The following is a 19,826-nucleotide window of genomic DNA, read 5'->3' on the forward strand; positions in this document are numbered from 1 at the left end:
CAGTTAAGAATGAGTACTTTGAAATATGTACAAAACTGAAAAAAATAATATGTAAATAGTTTAACTTGAAAGACATATTTGACATATCAGCTGTGCAGATTTTCCTTTTACCTGGGGTATATGAGAACTGTAAATATCTTTTTTTACATTTAATGTTCTATCACTCTGTGTCTGCCAAATAAACATTTTCACCACAGGATCATACAAATATTCATCTCTACACCACACAGCATATCATCTTATTAGGGGAAAGCTGCATTGCAGAACTCTTGATAGGAATATCACAACATGTAGCTTGACAATTTTCAGCAAGTATAATTTTCTCCTATCAAACTAATGCTAGAGAGATTTCTACATGAGCTGAAAACATTAAACATTTTTATTGTCAGATTAAACAAATTTCAGTCAGAGGGGGAAACTCAAACACTTTGGCTATTTTGGTGGGATGTCAAAAACACTGAATACTGCACTCTACTGAAGACGGTATAGTCTTGTATATATTGCTTTCTTTTGATGTGTGAAGCTGGACTTGATTCTTTGTGAGAACTCATGTATTGTGGAGAACAGCTAATTGAACATCTGTATAAATTTAATCCCCCTGAAATAAAAGCAAAATGTTCTATTCTATTGCATTTTGTTACATTTAGTCACATTACTTCATTTGACATAATTTTTGTCAAATCATTTGCACTGTTATTTTTTTTTACCATTAGCTGTACTTGTGTTTTTTTTAATGCAATTTTTTTTCTAATAAAGATTATATTATTAAAGAAATTATCTGACGCTTCATATATATTAGTATTGTTGAACTTCCAGCATGTGTGTTCAATTTTGACAAGCCCAAAAGTATTAAAATTCCCAAATTAGATTTTTTACTTTACAAAGCCATCTTTTTACTGAATTGACAAACACCACACAAAGCCCATCACATGACATTGTTTTTCTACATGGTCTGCAAATACAAGTGACAATACACAGCTGAACAAAAAGTTTAGTTTTATTCAAATCACATTTTGACAATTACAATCTTATTTGAAACTTACACATGTGCATGCAAGTCATTTTAAAGGCAGTAAAAATAACTGGAGCTCAGACTTTGTGGACTACAGGACCATGTTCATAAAGATGTCTCATTACCTGTAAAGCAAAAAAACAAAAAAATTAATATCCAAATGATTTCACCGATTCATTTGTTACACTTTATGCACTTCTTTGGGGCAGTGGATATTGTTTCAATAATAGCTTGAATAAATTCACACAGATACAGGCCCAAAAAAAATCGCACATCAAAAGCCTTGATCATAAAGCCTCCAAGGAAACATGAATTATGTTGTGATTCATTTCAGTGCTGCAATGCTACCCTGCATAGGTTTTAGACACAGGGACATAAAAAGGGTGTTGTGAGGCTGATACTGACCTTATTCATGTCTCCAGTCTCTCTGGGATCTGAAATTAACAACACAAATACAGAAAGATGAGTCAAAACAGAACAAACGAATCCATCATTAGTAGTGTCTGTTGTGTCAAACCCATCAGTGCAGTGAAAGAATAATCATGAGTTTCAGGTGAAACACGGACTCACATGCAAATCATCATCAAGGTTTGACTAAATGATGTAAAACTTGAACTTTTAATGGTTAAATAAATCGGTTGAAATAACGTGTGTTGCAGTTCTTAGGTTAGATGTTACTCGGTGAAAGAGTTATTCAATAAGTATCTGAGCTGTTGATTGTTTCAAGATTGTAGATTTTGATGCTACTGAAGTGCTCACACCAGCCAGAGTTCTGTTATTTAAGCCTTTAGTCAAAAATAAGTTAAGTGGACTAAAAATACCCCCTTACAAACAAAAAGGGAAAAACGTATGGGAGGGTATGAAAAAGGGGCATTTTAATTTTAGTTGTGCAATTAAAAATTGTAAGCATATTGATGTATTGTAATGAGCTGAAGCCAGTCTGTTGTACACACTAAGTTTTGCACGTTACATACAAAGACTAACACAGCGTGCTTGCAACAAAATGTTTAAAACCTAATGCCAAATCTCTACACACCAAGCTGGTAAATAATTTAGACATATATAAGACGTCATGAAGCCCGCAAACATGTACCATGATTTTAGGAAGAGGGCCTCATAAGCACACACACCATGTGGCCAATTTGGCGCTAACTTCTGAAGCAGCAAGCTAACGTTGTAATCAAAGCGGAAGCGACCACAACAAACAATCTTAACGGATATATTAAAAACCTATCTGACATTCATAAAGAAAAAAAAGGTGAAAGAAAACTATATTTACCAGTAGCAGAGCTTCACGCACGTTGATGGACAGAGATCCACCACGACCATCACCTCGACAACAGCGAGAGAGACCGTTAATGGGGCTGCGGCTGTATTTATCCCCTTATCAAAACCACGTGTTTGCTGTCCTCCGTCACCACACATGCTGCTTCCGGATGCAGTGCAGGATTCTATAAAACATTTATCTTTAACATTATTAATAAAAATCAATATCTTGATTTTCAGATTGAATGATTCACAATAATTAAAAGAAAATTTCTGATATAAATGGTAGGTTTGGTATGGTTTAGAAGAAACGGATAATCAAACGGAATGCAAAAGGTGCATGTTGTGCCCCCTATTTCTGAATTGAAAAAAATTGTCAACGCCACCAACAAAATGGACCAGAAAATCAAATTCGAGACAACAAAGATTTTTGTTGAATGATGTTTGATGATTCAATAATGGGTGCTTATGTGCTGTACAAAATTCAAAATATATAGTGTTTAGGTTTATGTGTGCATGTTTATATTGTGTATTTCCTCAACTTTTTTGTTTTAAAATTTTCAATCACTATAACTCACAGATACACAAAAAGTGTTCAAGTACTGACCTTGTCTTGTCTTATCTAAAAAAGTAAAAAATAAATAAATAAATAAATAAAAGAAAAGGAGAAAATAGTATTCTAGTAACCCATATTTCCTTTTTCATTCATTTTAAGTTACGCCATCTTTTCAATTTCTTTTTAAATGTCTAGAAAACAAAGCAGAGCAAACACTGTCAGTGTGTTTTTGGAGAGTACGTGCGTAAAAAATAATTATAACACACTCGAAAATTTCGACTTAACACAATAGAAACTGCAACCTGGTTGTCTGAAGGGATTTTTACTCCAGCACTGATATTTTTAGTGAGTAAATACGAACAGTAAGTCATTTGTTTGAATAGGCTGTGATTGAATGCCACCTGTTACTCTGAAAATCTTCCCTGCACTCGTCGTTGTCATTGGTTGTTGTTAAAACTACAAAATGACGTAACTGCCTGTCGGGCTACGGAAGCCCCACTGTCGTAAATATGTAGACAGCAGTTCATTGACAGCACACAAACGTTAAGAAACCTTGTCCCCTACGACTGGCTCAACATTTGGATTAGGCATCGTCTGTTCAAGCACCATGAGATTTTTGATAGGTATGTACATTTAAACAGTTAAGACAATAGGATAATCGTTTTAAAAGGTCAGTGTGACACAACAGTACCAGCTAGCTGATAGCCGATACTAGCTTTCTGTGCACAACTGTAACCGTATCATGAGGTTTTTAACGTGTCATATACAAAGATATTTAAACGAAATAAATGCTTAACCTGTGCGATAACTCACATGTTAAAGTATCCGTGCTTTATTAACTGTTTCCACTGAAAAGATAGTAAAAGTTTCCAAAGTCGTGTTTTGTAACCAGGTGTCATACGCATGCGCAAGAGTTCAACGCTTTTATGCTTGCAGTGTGACAACCATTAAGTCTTTTCCAGCAACATGTTTCATTATACTAATTGTTTTTGCTTGTTACACAACGAATGAATTTATATATATTCCATTTCCCTGCTGTCCTTCTGTCATCCAAATCTATTCTGATTCGTAATTGATTTTTTTTTTTTTTGGTTCTTGTCCTTATGAAATTTCTCAATGTTGCCTGTTTCAAAGGAGGGGGATCAGGCTTTGTGGGCCGCGAACTAACCAATCTTCTCAAAGGGAAAGGTCATGAGGTCACCATTATATCCCGTCAGCCTGGTCCAGGGAAAATTACATGGGTATGATTACAGAAAAAAATGTATATACAGAATGTCATGCTTTTGCTGCAAATCCACATCTCCATACTTTTATTTTTCTTTTATCGACTTTTCTATCCTGTTCTTCTGCAGGGTGAGCTGGAGTCAAAAGGCCTACCACCATGTGATGGTGCTGTCAACTTGGCTGGAGAGAATCTGATGAATCCTTTACGCTGGTGAGACGGACCACTACTTACAGCCCTAGGTCTTTTTCCATTGTTTTGTATCGAAGAGTCAAAAATTAGAAACAATTTTTTGTTTGCTTGTTGTTTCAGGTGGAATGAAGCCTATAAAAAAGATTTATTCTCCAGTCGTATTGACACCACCAAAAGTCTGGCTCAAGCTATCGCAGCTTCACCTGATCCTCCTCACTCCTGGGTCCTGGTATCAGGAGTAGGTCAGTCTTTGATGATAAAAGTTTTTTCCCCCAGCCAGATCAAATAATTTTACAGAATTTACAGGACATTAAAACACTTTTTCACTTTATTTTGATTCCACAGCTTGTTACAAACCCAGTATGACAGCAGAATATACTGAGGAAAGTGAATGGACACCATTTGACCTCCTCTCTGGACTGGTTAAAGAGTGGGAGGCCTCTGCACTTCTTCCTGAGAATGTAGCAAAGACCACCAAACAAGTTGTCATCAGACCTGGTATGCATAAAAACTCAGTTTCACTTAGGGTTACAGTCAAGGAGGTGTATGTGATTTAATTCCAGTTAACGCGCACTGCAACATCAATGAGTCAGGTCTGTTTTTCTGAACTGTTTTATAGCTGTATTTTTTTTAGTGCCAGTAATTACATTTTCTAAATAAAACTCTGCAGGGTCCATAAAAAGAAGTGAGGATGTGCCTCATTGTTTTTGGCTCTGCTTTAAATTTTTTGCTAGAGGAAAGATATTTTTAATACTTATTCTTAATGATCCTTTCCTTTTATTATCTTATTCTTATTAGTTAAGTTTTTTCAATGAATTATTGACTCAACCTTGTTGTGGAAGTTGTGACGTGGACTAATTGGCCTCCACTCCTCCTTTTTATCCACCAGGGGTAGTATTGGGCCGTGATGGTGGTGCAATGAAGCAGATGAAGCTCCCCTTCTGGCTTGGCCTCGGGGGGACTCTGGGGTCTGGTAGACAGCCGTTTCCATGGATCCATGTCTCTGATCTGGCTGGAATCATTGCCCACGCCCTGGAACCCCCTGTAGAGACTCCGCCCCCCACACAACAAGTGTTCAATGGAGTTGCACCTGCACTCAACACCAACTATGAGTTCACTAAAACACTGGGGCAGATCATGTGGAGGCCCACCATTTTTCCTGTGCCTGGCTTCGTCATAAACACCTTGATGGGCTCTGAGCGGGGACTGGTCCTCACACAGGGCCAGAAAGTCATACCAAAGAGGACTCTGGAGGAAGGATTTGAGTACAAGTACCCAGACTTGAGCTCAGCACTGAAAGACATTCTTGGTATAAGAGGATGAGGAAAAAGAAAAGATTTTAAATTGTTGCTAAAGCTCTTTCTTCCCTGCAGAGGATCTGTTCATACTGTAATAATAAATGATCAGCAAAAACCATGACTCTATAAGAGAATTTAAGGAAATCTCTAAGGCAGCTGTCCAAGAAGGCTTTCATAATGTTCTGAATTATTCAAGAAGATAGGGGACAGAAAAACTGCTTGTGCCAAATAAATGGACTCAACTGTGGAGGGCCTTATCAGGGTATAAACTTTGTCACAGTAAATACGACTTCAAATGAGGAAACACAGATCCTGGTGTGACTCAGAGTGTAATAGTTTGGTCTAAAAGACACAAGTGTAAAAGTTAAAAAGTAACTGTCCACAAAAGTTTTCTTGGTGTTCAAAACATCCAGTGCCTCGATATCTCACTGCTGGCAACATTTATTTTATGAGCTGTTTCTTGTGGACATTTATGACTTTTCCAACCCATTCCTTAACCAAAAGGCATCGCACATGATGCTCTACTCAGAGATTATTTCATAATCATTGAAAACATGTTTCAACAATGGAAAGTTACCATGAAGATCAGCTGTTCTCAACCACATGGGTCGTTCACTGAAGAGGTTGAATCTATCTGTGCTGCCTGTTTAAATATGACACAATGAATTACAAAGGGAATGTCTAACCTTTCATTTATAAAATGTATATTACACTTATATAAAATGGACTCTGAGGTGTTGCACAATAAAGTTGGATGAATGATTTCTTGGTTATGACTTTTTATTGAAGAAATCAGGAGGTCAAATGAGTTACGATCTCAACGTATTCAGGAAGGACATGCAGATGTTCTGGTGAGTCCTTAGACCGCAGTTTCATCTCCATATTTCCAAAGTTCATAGAGCCTTACGAGTGTGTCTGTTTCCTCTTTCATGTTGATTCATCACTCTGAATCAGTCGGGATGTCTTCATCAGCTCCCCCCTGTATGATTGGAACTCGATCTCCCCAGTCGCTGTTCCGAGCACAGCGGTACATGTCTCTGATGAAAGAAGAGAAACACATTTGAGTTGATGATACAGAAAATAATGAGCAGATCACAAACAAAGAGCCTCACTCAGCAGGGCCAGTTTTCATTGCCTTGTGATGAAAGAACCGGCGAACACTCAGAGTGGTGTTGGATTTCTGCTTGATTTACAGCCTTGTTAGCTTCTTTGATCGTAAAAAGTTTGGTTACAATTTAAATTTTGCCAGTTTTCAACAACAGCTGTTTGTGTTCAACACTAGAGGATGAAAAATGGGACATCAATAGTTGAATTTGAATTTTGAAAAACTCACAACCAGTATTATTATTAGTTACTTCAACATGACTTTAAATACAATCTTCCTTTTGTAAGAGTACATCCCACTTTCTGCTTTACATTTTCTGCTGCCTTCACTGTTAATCTTATATCCTTTAATTCTTCCATCCTACTCTATAATTGGTTTCACTAATTTTGATACTAAAAGTATCTTTAAGCAGTTATTGCAGCTAACTATGGCTTTTTTTTCTGTTTATTAAGTTGACAAAATTGGAAACCTGGAGTTAAAATTGTGCGATAACCTGTGCTTGGACCCTCCTCTTGACTTGAAAGGTATCTTTAAACCTGACTTCTACTGTAACCATGTTTTAAAAATGAACTAAAACTTTAGTCTGTCAGAATTACAATGTGTTGAAATCCTCCCTCAACCTCCCTCATTTAAATGCTAAGATTTCTCTTTCTTTTATAACAACAACAAAAAAACTCAGACCTCTTTGCACAGGTTTCATTAATAAATCATCAATGAACTGCTGCAAACAAATATGACAGCATTTACAGATCCACTGTCTCTTCACCTGCTGTGTTTTCGTGCTGTCACCACCAGGTGTTGCAGCTGTCCATCAGGGCAGCACATCCGACAGTGCACGTGTCTCGTTCTGCGCTGCACTGGTGCAGTGAGCCTGGCCCAGTCTACCCCTTCAGTTTCTGCTGGTGGAGTCCTGGACAGAATCAAGTAGCTGAACTTCTCCCTCTGCTGGTCACTGTGCTGAAGATGAAGAAATCCATCAAATGAAATCCACCCATGACTCAAAGTCTTTAAGTAGAGACTGAAACGTTTTCAGAAGTATCAGTTTACATTTCGCTGCTGTAAGTCATTACCTGGTTATTTTGAAATTAGTTTTTGTGACACAAAGGAAAGGGAAAAGCAGTGATGGTGCTGCATAAAGTCTCTCAAAAACACACAAGGGATTTCCTCATCAATACTTAGCATAGATGACTAACATGTCATATATACAACAAACTTTTCACACAATCCTTTGTTATCAGCAGTGTAGATGCATAAGGAGAGGTCTCCTGGCTCACTGAAATGCTCCTTTAAATATCCAATAAGAAACCCCACCTTTAATTTGTAGGAGCACACAACAGTTAAAGCTCTTTTAATATCTCACAGATGTACTTTGAGGTGCTTTAATGTTAATTTGCAGCTAATTGAGAGGAAAACTACATGATCAACCTGTTGATAATTAACCATCTGAAATACTGTAAAAATGTTATCCAGAGAGTAAGCTAACCTTGGGCAGAGGCAGAGGTTGGTATGTCTGCTGGAAGTTGCAGGGTTGAACTTGTTCACGGGCAAGTTTGGGACACATCAGCTCATGAGGACACTGAAAAACAGAACCATACATTTAAAAAAGTGTAAAACTGCTCACTCAAGGTTGGGTGGAGTTTTTTTTTAATCCAGCTGGGGATCAGACTTACAGGAGCAAACACTGAAGCAGGTCTGGGGTCAAAGACGGTCTTTTCTTGCTTCTGGAAACCGAGAACTACAAGTCATTTTTCTGCACGTATTAGGTTTAGCCAATAAAGGACAAATACATTGACAAAATATCTATTCAATGAGTAAGGATATTTTTTACATACATTCAGTAAAGTTTCTCTGGCTTCCATTAGCATCTGATGGCCTTCCTTGGTGCCATTTTCCACCAGTACCTTGACAAAAACATGCAATAGGTCATGAAGTGTGATACAGAAGAAGCTCTAGGCGGCAAATATCTGCAATTTATATAAAATATGTCTGATATTATTAGTAAATATACTCTTCTTTAAAGGCCAAGTGTTGGGATTATTTCAACCCACCAGGTAGGAGCTCGTCTTCCTCCATAAAGTCATCACTGCCTCTTCTCTGTCCTTTGTGTTCTGAAGCTCAGACAGAGAGAAAGCTGCTGTCACCAAATCAAACTGCACCTGGAAAGAGAAACACAGGATGATCAAGACCTCTGATTTTTTTAAATGAATCAAACAAGAAAATGGTTATTTTCAATGTCTGGCTTCAGTGAAAATATTTTTAACCAATTTACAAAAACAAGCACTGAAAGTTTGATTCTGTTCTTAAAGAGGACTGTTCTTTCATCATTATTCATCATAATTTGTTTTTGATTGCTAAAATAAAGTATGGGATGTTTTACCTTTGGAGAAACAGGGAGAAACTGTCTGAAATACACTTGTTTGATGTGAGGTTCAGCTCTGTCATCATCACCTGCTCAAATAAATAAACAAATATCAAAACTGTTTGGTTTCCTGACTGGAATTAAAAATAAAAAAATAACAAACTCAATGATTAGCCATAATACTGCATGTACCTTTAAGAAGTCGTTCTGCAAGTATGTTCATGGGTGCAGAGCTGTCCACACACACCATCTCCTTCAATGTGTCGCCCCAACATGAGTGTGATGCCCTGCAGGTGAAAGAGAAAGACAGACTCACTTCAGAGTCTTCTTGTTTGCAGGTAAGAGCTCTTTTTGTTACACAAGTGCTTCAGGCTTACCATACAACTGTTCCCAGCCCTGAACCAAAGTCCAGGAGAGTCTGCGGTGCAAAAGATGAATCCCTCTTCTTTATCTGAGTGGAACAGAGACACGAAATGACATCATCAGCTATTATAATGTTCAGTGTTTAAGAAATGCACTCAAAAAAATCATCCAATGATCTCCTTTAACCTCGTTTAAAGCTCTCCTCACTGCTGCGTAGCCTCCAGCCAGTCGAGAAGCCATGTACACCACACCTAACTCCTCATCATACCTGAAATACGGATCAGAGCTGGTTATAAACTCCTACATCTCAAAGTGAATGCAGAAGTTGTTAGGGTCAAGCACTTCTTCACTTTCCAATTCACCATAGATCACTTAAGGTTTTAGATTTATGAATCCTGGCCTATTTGTTTTCTTAACAGATGCACTATCTCATAAATTACATCAACTTCAGAAATAGTATTTTATATCAGGATCACAGAGATAAAAGCAAATATTACTTCATGGGAGTCCAGTGATATGTGGTTCTTTTGAGCTCTGAAAACACTTTCCTCCTGATACGGTCTTCAAGAGCTTCTTCATCCACAACTGCAAAGTAATGCACACTATCTTTACTCAGTTTGCTTGCATCACATCATCCATTTGCAACAATTGTTTAACAGTAAGTTTTTTTGCTTCACATGTCACTCACCTTGATTCTTCTCCATTGCTTTCTCCCAGAGTTCTTTCTCTAGGCACAGAGCTTTCTTCCTCAAAGTCAAATCCTCAATCGCCCGTTTTCTGCTCCACAGAAAGTTGGTGAGGCTTTGGGCGCGCTCGGTAAGCTGAGCCACCTGTGTTTCTACAAATGCAGACATGGAAGGGTTAGCATTTTGACTCTGTTGAGAACAAGAAAAGCTAACAGGTGATGGCCACGCCTAAAATTTAACCTACTGTGAATAATGGACCTTGCCGCCATCTGCAGCTCCTCAGGTAGGCGCAGAGTTTTCATGTTGGTCACACCTGGGTGCTTCCGATGTAGTTCTCCCTTCAGAAAATCTACCTGGGTCTGTGGGTGTGCAGCTGCACTCATTTCCTGAGGATAAGAAAATAAGGTTAAAAACACATTTTTTTTCCACAACTGCTTTTAACTCGTGAGAGGAAAAATAACTCAAAACGGTTCATAAATACAAACTGACACTTTCAACTTCTTAAGTCTAGTCAAAGTGATTCTGATTGTTTCATTGTACTGATCGAATCCTGAACTGGTAGTAACTTGAGGTAAGCTAACCACTAATGCACTTTTTTTTCTCTTACATATTTTTTTTCTGAAATGTTTCAAAAATGTCAAATTCATGATTTTACAAAATCTATAATAGAAAAGACAGTTAGGTACACAAAATAGGGTGCAGAAACTATTTAAGTTGCGAGACCAAAATGAAAATTTGAAATAAAAAACACTAATAACCCTCAGCCTCATTTCTGTGTTGAGTCTGATTCCCACCACTTTATTTCTAGCCAAGTGACCATATCGAAAAAAGGAAATAATTGAGATAAAACAGCAGAAACTACCAGGGGAAAGTGTGTTTTTTGGAAAAATACATTTTCTACCATGAATGATGATTTAATCTGTCTTATTGAACTCTTCCACAACATATTAGATGGGAAATACACAAGGAAACATTCTCAAATAAAATAACATTAAATATATATATATATATATATATATATATATATATATATATATATATATATATATATATATATATATATATATATATATATATATCACATTTTCAAGTTTGCATGTAGGGAAGACTTGTCACAATGAGCACCGAAAAGTAATGCACACAAACAGGATTAAATTTTTGCGGAATAAAAAATAGATAAATGAAAAATATAATAAAAATAAAATAATAAATAAAATTCTAGAAAATATTAAGTTTAGTGCTGTTTTGTCCTGATAGTGACAGCTGGTCTGTCTGACCTCCATAGCAAAATAGATGCTGCGTTCAATGACACCCACAAGCTGCACTCACCCTACGCATCATCTTCACAACGACAGCTCTCTGACATAGGACACAAGCCCTATAGCTTCGTGTTGCCATGTCTTCTGTGCCAGAGTTTTTCTGTTTCAGAAGCAGTTTCTTTTACTTTTACTCATCTCACGAGGAACGCGGCGGACATACACGTTTGGAGCTCCAGATGTCCTTCGACAAAATAACTCCCACCGCCACATGGAGCGGAACCCCTAAGCTCAGAGTTCTGTTCCTTCTCAGTCTATCCTCTTTTCCTCGTACAGTCCATTAGATAAACTTATTCAAATGATAAATCTCATCAAAGTAAGCTCAGAGTTGGGTGTAAGAAATATTAAATTCCGAGCAGGACTATATGCGAGCAACTTTGACCGTATTCACTGCATTTCCCTTGTGCGCTTGAGTCGTTGTTATGCCAACGGAATAGTGCGCATGCGTTGAACGATCTCCGGCAGCAGCTGCACCGGCCAGGAAACACTTCAAGGGAAAGTTTTTCCGCCCGCCTTATTGTGTCACTGTCAATACTACACAAATCGCAAACCACCATGAGACGAGCAAGATCTTCCAGAAATCAAAGTAAAAATGCACCACAAAACGAAGATGTCCAGACGAAAACAGGTTGGTGCCATTTTTCCCGCTGGAAGTTAGCTGATAGCTAGTTAGCTGCTGTTACGTCATATGTGGACATGTCGGGGCAAAGGAGAGCAGGAAACAAATGTTTTGTTTGTGTTTTTTCGTTTTCAGACGACTGACCCGCTGTAAAGATCTAGGGACACCTGTTATACATTGACAGTCCATTGTGACAGTACATCAAGTGAAAACCACCATGTTCAAATATCATCGCCACTAAGTTAAAATGTTCATTGCAAGAGGCACTGGTGCAACTAAAATATCTGTGAAATAAAATTGCAAATTGTGTTCTCTACCCAGGGCTATGCCTTTAATCAGTGCAGGTTTAAACCATTTTAAATGATTAACAGAGGGGAGTTTTCCTTATGTAGCTACAATAAATTAAAGTTCTGCTTTAAAATTCAAAGTGAAGGTATTAGAGTTATATGAGTTTTTACATTTACAATAGAAACCATGAAAAAGCCCACTCAATTTTCTCTCTTCGATCAGTGTGGCAGTGGACAGGAGATGACGGAAAGTGGAAACCATACTCTCCTTCGGACTGTGCCTTGTTGGACTCAGCTGTTTCTTCAGGACAAACCTCTGCCACTCTGACTCTGGGTGCTGGGACAGCCTATGAAGTTGACCTGAAGAAGATGGTCCAGATTAATCCTGTCACGAAATACAAGAGGAAAATTCGCTCTCAGACAGTAAAACTAGGTATGTCTTCTTCTTTATTGCTTTATCTGTGTTTCTGCTACTGTTGTCCGTCATTACCAGAAAGGCCTTGCTCTGAAATTTGTGTGGGTTTTTTTGTCATTCAGAAAAAGCAGATGATGCTGGTGACATAGCTGCACAAAATGGGGTCAAAGTTAAAGAAGAAGACGAAGAGGAGGAGAAAGACCAACCTGTAGCAAAGAAGAGGAGAGGGCAAAGCAAGATGGAGAGCAAGACAAAAACAGAAGAAAAGGAAGAAAAGAAGGATGAAGGTAAGAAGAATGTTGTTTTCTCATTAACTGTATTAGAAAAGGGAGGGTTTTTAAAAAGAAATCAAACTTGTAATTCTTTAAATCACAATAACTATTCAACATACTAGTTTGTTTTTTGTTGAAAGAATTTGTGAACTGATATTCATTTTGGATGTCATTTAGTCTCAGTAATGGTTTGTCTCTGCTCTCTGGTTGATGAACAGAGGTGGTGAAGACAGTGGTCATGAAAGGAAAAGCCCCGGTGGACTCTGAATGCAAAGCCAAACTCGGGAAGGTACGACATCTTCACTATTATTCACTCTGATCAGAAAATGTAAGTTGCATGCTGAAAATTAATATATTTTCTAAATCAAAAGAAAGGATTAGAAATCCTCACTTTAAGAGTCCTACATGGTCCAGCTGTCATGTCAGTAACTTTTCTTTTCCTCCTCCAGGCGCATGTTTACTGTGAAGGAAATGACGTCTTTGACGTGATGCTAAACCAGGTAAGATATTTTACAACATTTGATTTTAAGTTGATCCCAAGGTGTTTACTCAGTGAGATTCTTCTATGTCCTGTTTTTCAGACAAATTTGCAATTTAACAACAACAAATATTACCTGATCCAGCTGTTGGAAGATGATAACTCCAAGTCTTACAATGTGTGGATGAGGTGGGGCAGAGGTGAGTGTTTGTGTGCCTTTAGCTCTTTCTCTCTTTTGAAAAATACCTGTGGTGTGTAGCTAATTAACACAGGTATGTAGTTTAATGTATTTTAATCAAATCTAACTTTGTTCAGTGGGAAAAGTTGGTCAGAGCAGTCTGACAGCCTGTGGTGGAGACCTGCTGAAAGCCAAAGATTTCTTCAAGAAAAAGTGAGATTGTCAAAATAAAGAAATATATCTGAATGTCAAATATTGATGTAAAAGTTTCCAAACTCTGGGACTTTTTTTTCTACAGGTTTTTGGACAAGACCAAGAATGAGTGGGAAGATCGAGACAGTTTTGAGAAAGTAGCAGGGAAATATGACATGGTGTTCATGGACTACAGCACAAACGAAAAGGCAAAAAATAAGAACCGAATAATCATAACATGTTTTTCAGGACTCAACAACTTTTAGCAGAATCAAATATAGACGTTCTCAACTGTTGCAGGAGGAGAATGAGACCACAGTGGATACTGCACCCAAGAAGAAGACCTCCAAACTGGATGTGAAGGTCCAGTCGCTCCTGGAGATGATATGTGATCTCAAAGCCATGGAGGAGTGTGTGCTAGAGATGAAGTTTGACACTAAAAAAGCTCCCCTTGGTGAGTCTGACAGAATGAAAACCTTAAAAGAAATACGCTTTTTGAAGTACAGATGGTAATAAACGTTAAACTACTGTTTTCTTTGTGACGATTTATTATTATGTAAACTTGATATGTTCTTCTCTACCTGCAGGAAAGCTGACCTCAGAGCAGATCAAAGCAGGCTACTCAGCACTGAAGAAAATTGAGGAGTGTTTAAAGAAGAAGGGCAGCAACCGGGATCTGCTGGAAGCATGCAACCAGTTCTACACCCGCATCCCTCACGACTTTGGGTATGTCACATCTGCTCATACAGTTTCACCGTCTAACTGAAGTCTTCTTGCTGTCACTAAATGTTGTAATTCTCAGGTTGAGAACGCCTCCAATCATTCGCACAGAAGATGAACTGAAGGAAAAAATAGCGCTGCTGGAGGTGAGGGGTTGTCCGTTCATTGGTCTCAATGACCCTCTCATTGTTGTGTATACTCAACTCTCGTCTTTTGCTCTTTCTTGTGTCTTTTTCAGGCCCTGAGTGATATCCAGATAGCAGTGAAAATGGTTCAGTCCAGTAAAGACAGTGATGAACACCCTCTGGATAAACAGTACCTCTCCCTCAAGTGTCAGCTGCAGCCTCTGGACTCCAGCTGTGAGGAGTTCAAGGTTTGTGACTCTCGTCTAATCTTCATTATAACAAAACTCAAGGTTTATTAGCTAAGACTTATGTACTTCTGCTTAAGATTCATATGATGCTCTTATAATCCATGTGAGGTCCACATCTGAAGATGTTAATTGTTGATTTTTACACTCAAAGCTGCCACAGTTCAGCAGAATTCACACCAGTAACAAAACTGAGTTTAAACTTCTGTGACCGTAAATATTTATCAAGGTAGCAGCCTTCATGTCAGTACAGCAGCAGTAATCTGGTATTAACATTCTTCTTCTCTGTGTGAAGGTGATTGAAAAGTATCTACAGTCCACTCACGCACCCACCCACTCTGACTACACTATGACAGTCTTGGACATCTTCTCAGTGGACAGAGACAGCGAGAGCAACAACTTCCACTCACAGCTTCACAACAGGTAACAAGTCATGCTCTTATCATATTGATGTAAACAAAGATGGGTTACACAAGAAACTCTTTTCAGAATCATTCACCTGTCTGTGTCTGTTTACCAGAACTCTGCTATGGCACGGTTCCCGACTTTCCAACTGGGTTGGCATACTCAGTCAGGGGCTGCGAGTGGCTCCACCTGAAGCTCCCGTCACTGGTTACATGGTAGGATGAATGAACCAAGCGATACAAGCAAACACTGTGTTTCACAATCACTTCCTGTCCTCAAATGAGAAATGAAATTACCAAATGATGAAAGTTACTGTACTCCAGTGAGAACAGTTTCTCCTTTTTTTCTTTCATCCAGTTTGGAAAGGGTATCTATTTTGCTGACATGTCGTCAAAGAGCGCCAACTACTGTTTCGCCAGCCAGAGCAACAACAACATTGGAATGCTGCTTCTATGCGAGGTGAGCTGATTGATGTTTTTCTTCCTCACTTGTGAGTGGCTGTTCAATCAAGGGGCAACATCTGGTTTAGAGAAATGAAGCCTATGCAGAAGTGCTAAAAGTTGCAGTTCATTGAGAATCCGTTTGAGGCTCGCAGCAGAAAGACCGAAAGTCACTTACACACCGAACCAAAAAAGGACTTAATAACTAACTAACTCGGCGGTTTTGAAGATATTAGGATTGATAGTCTAATCCTAGACGCAGCTTAGGTCATGTGACTGAAAGGCGCCCTGTAGCCGTTCATATGGAGGCTCACATCCAGTGGCTTCATTTCACATTGTCAGGAACACACTAGTGATATTGCTGGAGACTAAATCCATGTTTTTAAAGATCTAGTTATTCAATATCAAAATTTAGAAATAACAGAATTGTACAACATAAATTTCTATTGTTCCTTAATTGTATTCTTTTCAGTCTAATGCTTCATTGAAGTTAACCATGGCCAATTATATTCTAAAATAAGGTTTCTACGACCTCCACTCATTCTGATACTCTCACTCCTCCCTACTCTGCCAGGAGTGAGGAGTTAGGCCTGTATGTCAGTTACTCCTGTCAGATGATGTCTGATTTTTTTTTGTCCACTGGGGGGCGTCGTACTGAAGGAATGAAAGAGAAGACTTCGACTAGTGCTCATCTGGTTGTGTATTTGAACAACATTCAGCACATTCTAATGTTTGTACATATTTTAACATACTTGTATCAAGTGCTCTGTCAATGTTTCATGTAAACACTATCCAGCTTTTGTTCATATTTGCAACTTGTCTAGTGTAGACCTATCTGCTTCTTTTCGTCATGAATTAGTGAATAACTGTCTTATTGTGAAGACAGACTTCAGACTTCTTTAGTAACCAGAAAAGTCTCTGAAACCTTTCAAAACTCTCCACCAACTTTTGTTTAGCACATAATTAAAGAAATTTCCTTATCTTAATAATCCTGATCTTTTTCTTCTAGTTTAATAGTTTGTGGGTGAAAGTAGGTCGTCTGTAGGTTATTATCTGTAGGTGTGGGTTGGGCTGAGGTTTTTCATTCCACTTCTTAATTAAGTCTTATGACTTTATGTTTTAATTTTCTGAAGAAAGTAAATCAAATAAAAATACCTGTTTGCCATGTAACATGTGACTCATACACTGTAGTTAATTTGAGCATTTTTTATCTGCAGAATTAATAAAATGACAAGCAGAGACGTGTCCTCATATCTGAGGCTCATGTGATCACCTCAGTTTTAACTGCACTTCTGTCTGTAAAATCCCTCTAAAGACACCTTTTACCTAGTAACTTTCCTTTATTCATTTCTTTAAGAAAGGTAAGTGATGTTTTTTGACATTGATTAAAGAAGAGGAATATTTTTCATTGCTATATTTATGAGACTATTGCTGCTAAAATATGAGGGCAAACTCAAGGTCTCATGTGAGCAGAAGTTTCTCCACTAGTTGGTGCTGCAGGGCTGTTTATTTCAATTCACATCAGCAATAAAACCATCATGATTTGATCTTCACACAGCGTGTTGGTGTGATGTTTAATGCGGAGCTGTTTCAGTGTCCTCACTCTGTGTCCGTGTCTGCTCACAGGTCGCTCTGGGTGACAGTAACGAGCTGCTGGATGCTGACTACCAGGCCAATAATCTGCCTGCTGGAAAACACAGCACCAAAGGCATGGGACAGACGGGACCTGACCCCAAAAACTCTGTCACCCTGTTAGTCTGCTGCATTACACACTCTCACATTTCATACAGGCCTCACATTGATTTAACAGTGCTCGCTGTTACACAACCAATGTTATTACATTATCTGAGAGGGAGAGTTTACATCAGGAAAGAAATAATCTGGTTAAATACACAGAAATATGACAAAAACTATCATTAAATATATTAAACTTCCTATCTGTTGGTTTTACAGTCAGAAGTTGAGCTGTTAAATCCACCATTATTTATAAATACATTTAGCTCACAGACTTTAGCATCCTCATTGTGTTTGATTAGATCACCTAAACTGCTCATTAACTGATGCAGACCTTTTGTTCAGGGCTGTTTTCAGGCACTTTGTAGGAATGTTTGATGAATTTAAAACAGAAAGAGGCCGTTTGAAGTGAAAGTCCAAATATCAAACACCGACCTCTGTTTGCTCTGCAGTGACTCACACATTAATGGACTGACCTTGCTGTGTTTTCATTTGTTCTGTGCCCCCTCTATCGCTCTGCTGCCTCTTCTCAGCAGATTGCCCAATGTGAATTATAATGTGTTATTACATAAGAGTCATCTGAGTGGGAAACACCGCTAATTTGTTCTACCAATGTCCTTCAACTATAAATCTAATGGAAAAGACTTAGAATTAGCATAAGTGTGTTTTAGCTACAGCTGCAAACAGAAAACATTATACTGAGGCAGAAATTATCCATGTTCAGTCGGTCAAGGGTTTAAGATGTAAGTTAGCTGCTCTTCTTGAATTCTTTTTTACTGTTTTCTGATGTGTTATTGACTAGATTATTCTTAGAGCAAAATTTGTTTCACTAAGAGTGAGTGGTAATGAAAAAACAGATAGTTACAATGTATTTTTTGTCTGTGTGCTGCACACAAAGCTGTTAAAATTAACCAGATGAGGAAGTTGATTTGGGGCAGAAAGTTGTAGATTAAGTGGAGTTCATCATTTCTTTGCTAATCTGCCAGAATAACATAGTAAGAGCTTCTCATATGTGTAATATTTCAGATTTTCTCCCTGAAGTAAACTTTAACAAATTTAAATTTGTGACAAATCATAGAGAAGTAATGTGAGACAGCTTCATAAAGACAGACATTTGAGGACAAAGAAAAAAAAAAGAAAAAAGCCATTTATCAATCATGTATAATGCAAACTGTCTGAATCACACAAAATAAGACTTTTTCCTAAACTTTCATCAGGAAAAAAAAGATGCAAATTATTGTTTGTGCAGGAATTTGCAGTGCATAATGTCATGATGCACTTGTCGGAAAAAAATACATGTTTAAGCTGTTTCCTTTTTAGTAGTTAAAGTATTAATACTTTTTTTTCTACTCAAAATTGCACTAAAATATTTTTTATTACTACAAAAAGTAGAGTTGTTATTGTTTCTAATAATTTTATTTCGGAGCAACTCTGAACTGAGATTTATTTTTTTTAATGAACTTAATCACCTAGTTCATAATAGCTGTACAAAAGTAAGGAAATCTGAAGCAATCTTGCACAAAAGAATATGACGACAAAATTTGAGCATGCTTCTTTATGCATATTCAATCTTACTTTGTATCCCTCAATTTAAATGTATTACACATTTCTGCCATCCTGCTTCCAAATGATTTTTTTTCTTATAAATACCTTTAGAGTTTCACCTTTAATTATAAGTCTAGAGTTTCTGCAGTTTTATTTCAGTTATGTGCTGACATGGGCTGAAAGTACTGACTCTGAAAGGTTGAACATCTAATTTAGAACCACAGGGAGTGAGTACCTGCTGTGTTAAAATCTCGTTTACTAAGTTCAACTTTTAACTTTCATTTCTCTCCCTCTGTCTCAGGAATGGTACGACGGTGCCAATGGGGCCGTGGAGGAAAACAAAAGTGGCTCAGTCCAATAGTTACTCCCTCCTCTATAATGAGTTTGTGGTCTATAACCCTGCACAGACGCGCATGAAGTACCTGCTGCGGATCAAGTTTAACTACTCTTCACTGTGGTGAGGCTGTGAGGAGACTGTTGGGAGGTTTTTCTCTCTTCATTCTGTCTGCTTCTGAAGACAGGCTGAATTTTCTTTTTACCTGATTGCTCTGGGATTTGGTTTAAATCTTCCACTTAATTGGGAGTTTTAGGAACAAATAAATGGAGGGATTAATTGGAAATGAAACCTCTGAGTAAGGTTTGATAAAATACTGACAAACTGCTCGCGCTGCATTTGTTTGCCTCTCATGTCATTAAACTTTGTTCTTTATGAGTCAGGAGCTAATTTTGGAAAATTTACTGCTCTAAGTCTGGCTTTGCTGAGATACAAAAAGTGAGGAAGGGTCCCTGACAGAAA

The 19,826-nt window shown here is 37.9% G+C and overlaps 3 protein-coding genes across 3 annotated transcripts; 2 read left to right on the forward strand and 1 right to left on the reverse strand.

The window, feature by feature from the left end:
- Positions 1 to 3,311: 3,311 nt before the first annotated feature.
- On the forward strand, positions 3,312 to 6,295 carry sdr39u1 (short chain dehydrogenase/reductase family 39U, member 1). Its single transcript, XM_074688299.1, has 6 exons — positions 3,312 to 3,457; positions 3,969 to 4,075; positions 4,187 to 4,269; positions 4,369 to 4,490; positions 4,594 to 4,746; positions 5,138 to 6,295. Exons 1-6 carry the CDS (start codon positions 3,442 to 3,444, stop codon positions 5,569 to 5,571), a joined length of 915 nt encoding a protein of 304 aa, XP_074544400.1. The 5' UTR covers positions 3,312 to 3,441; the 3' UTR covers positions 5,572 to 6,295.
- Positions 6,296 to 6,325: 30 nt separating this feature from the next.
- On the reverse strand, positions 6,326 to 11,623 carry mettl17 (methyltransferase like 17). The gene is made up of 14 exons (XM_074688298.1): positions 11,389 to 11,623; positions 10,304 to 10,445; positions 10,062 to 10,211; positions 9,871 to 9,958; positions 9,560 to 9,641; positions 9,388 to 9,461; positions 9,203 to 9,297; positions 9,029 to 9,099; positions 8,700 to 8,807; positions 8,484 to 8,552; positions 8,322 to 8,372; positions 8,135 to 8,227; positions 7,418 to 7,608; positions 6,326 to 6,583 (listed from the first exon to the last, which is right to left on the reverse strand). The coding sequence occupies exons 1-14, from the start codon at positions 11,455 to 11,457 to the stop codon at positions 6,487 to 6,489; spliced, it is 1,380 nt and encodes a 459-aa protein (XP_074544399.1). The 5' UTR covers positions 11,458 to 11,623; the 3' UTR covers positions 6,326 to 6,486.
- A 180-nt stretch (positions 11,624 to 11,803) lies between these two features.
- On the forward strand, positions 11,804 to 19,764 carry parp2 (poly (ADP-ribose) polymerase 2). The gene is made up of 17 exons (XM_074688297.1): positions 11,804 to 12,003; positions 12,505 to 12,714; positions 12,819 to 12,983; positions 13,187 to 13,257; positions 13,418 to 13,468; positions 13,550 to 13,646; positions 13,762 to 13,837; positions 13,923 to 14,025; positions 14,117 to 14,270; positions 14,404 to 14,542; positions 14,619 to 14,682; positions 14,775 to 14,909; positions 15,202 to 15,329; positions 15,427 to 15,526; positions 15,669 to 15,770; positions 17,378 to 17,502; positions 19,332 to 19,764. Exons 1-17 carry the CDS (start codon positions 11,931 to 11,933, stop codon positions 19,489 to 19,491), a joined length of 1,953 nt encoding a protein of 650 aa, XP_074544398.1. The 5' UTR covers positions 11,804 to 11,930; the 3' UTR covers positions 19,492 to 19,764.
- Positions 19,765 to 19,826: the final 62 nt, after the last annotated feature.

The sequence above is a fragment of the Halichoeres trimaculatus genome, unplaced genomic scaffold (assembly GCF_033239565.1).
Source record: "Halichoeres trimaculatus isolate MK-OKI-2021-1 unplaced genomic scaffold, fHalTri1.1 fHalTri1_scaffold_15, whole genome shotgun sequence".
In the NCBI taxonomy this organism is placed as follows: domain Eukaryota; kingdom Metazoa; phylum Chordata; class Actinopteri; order Labriformes; family Labridae; genus Halichoeres; species Halichoeres trimaculatus.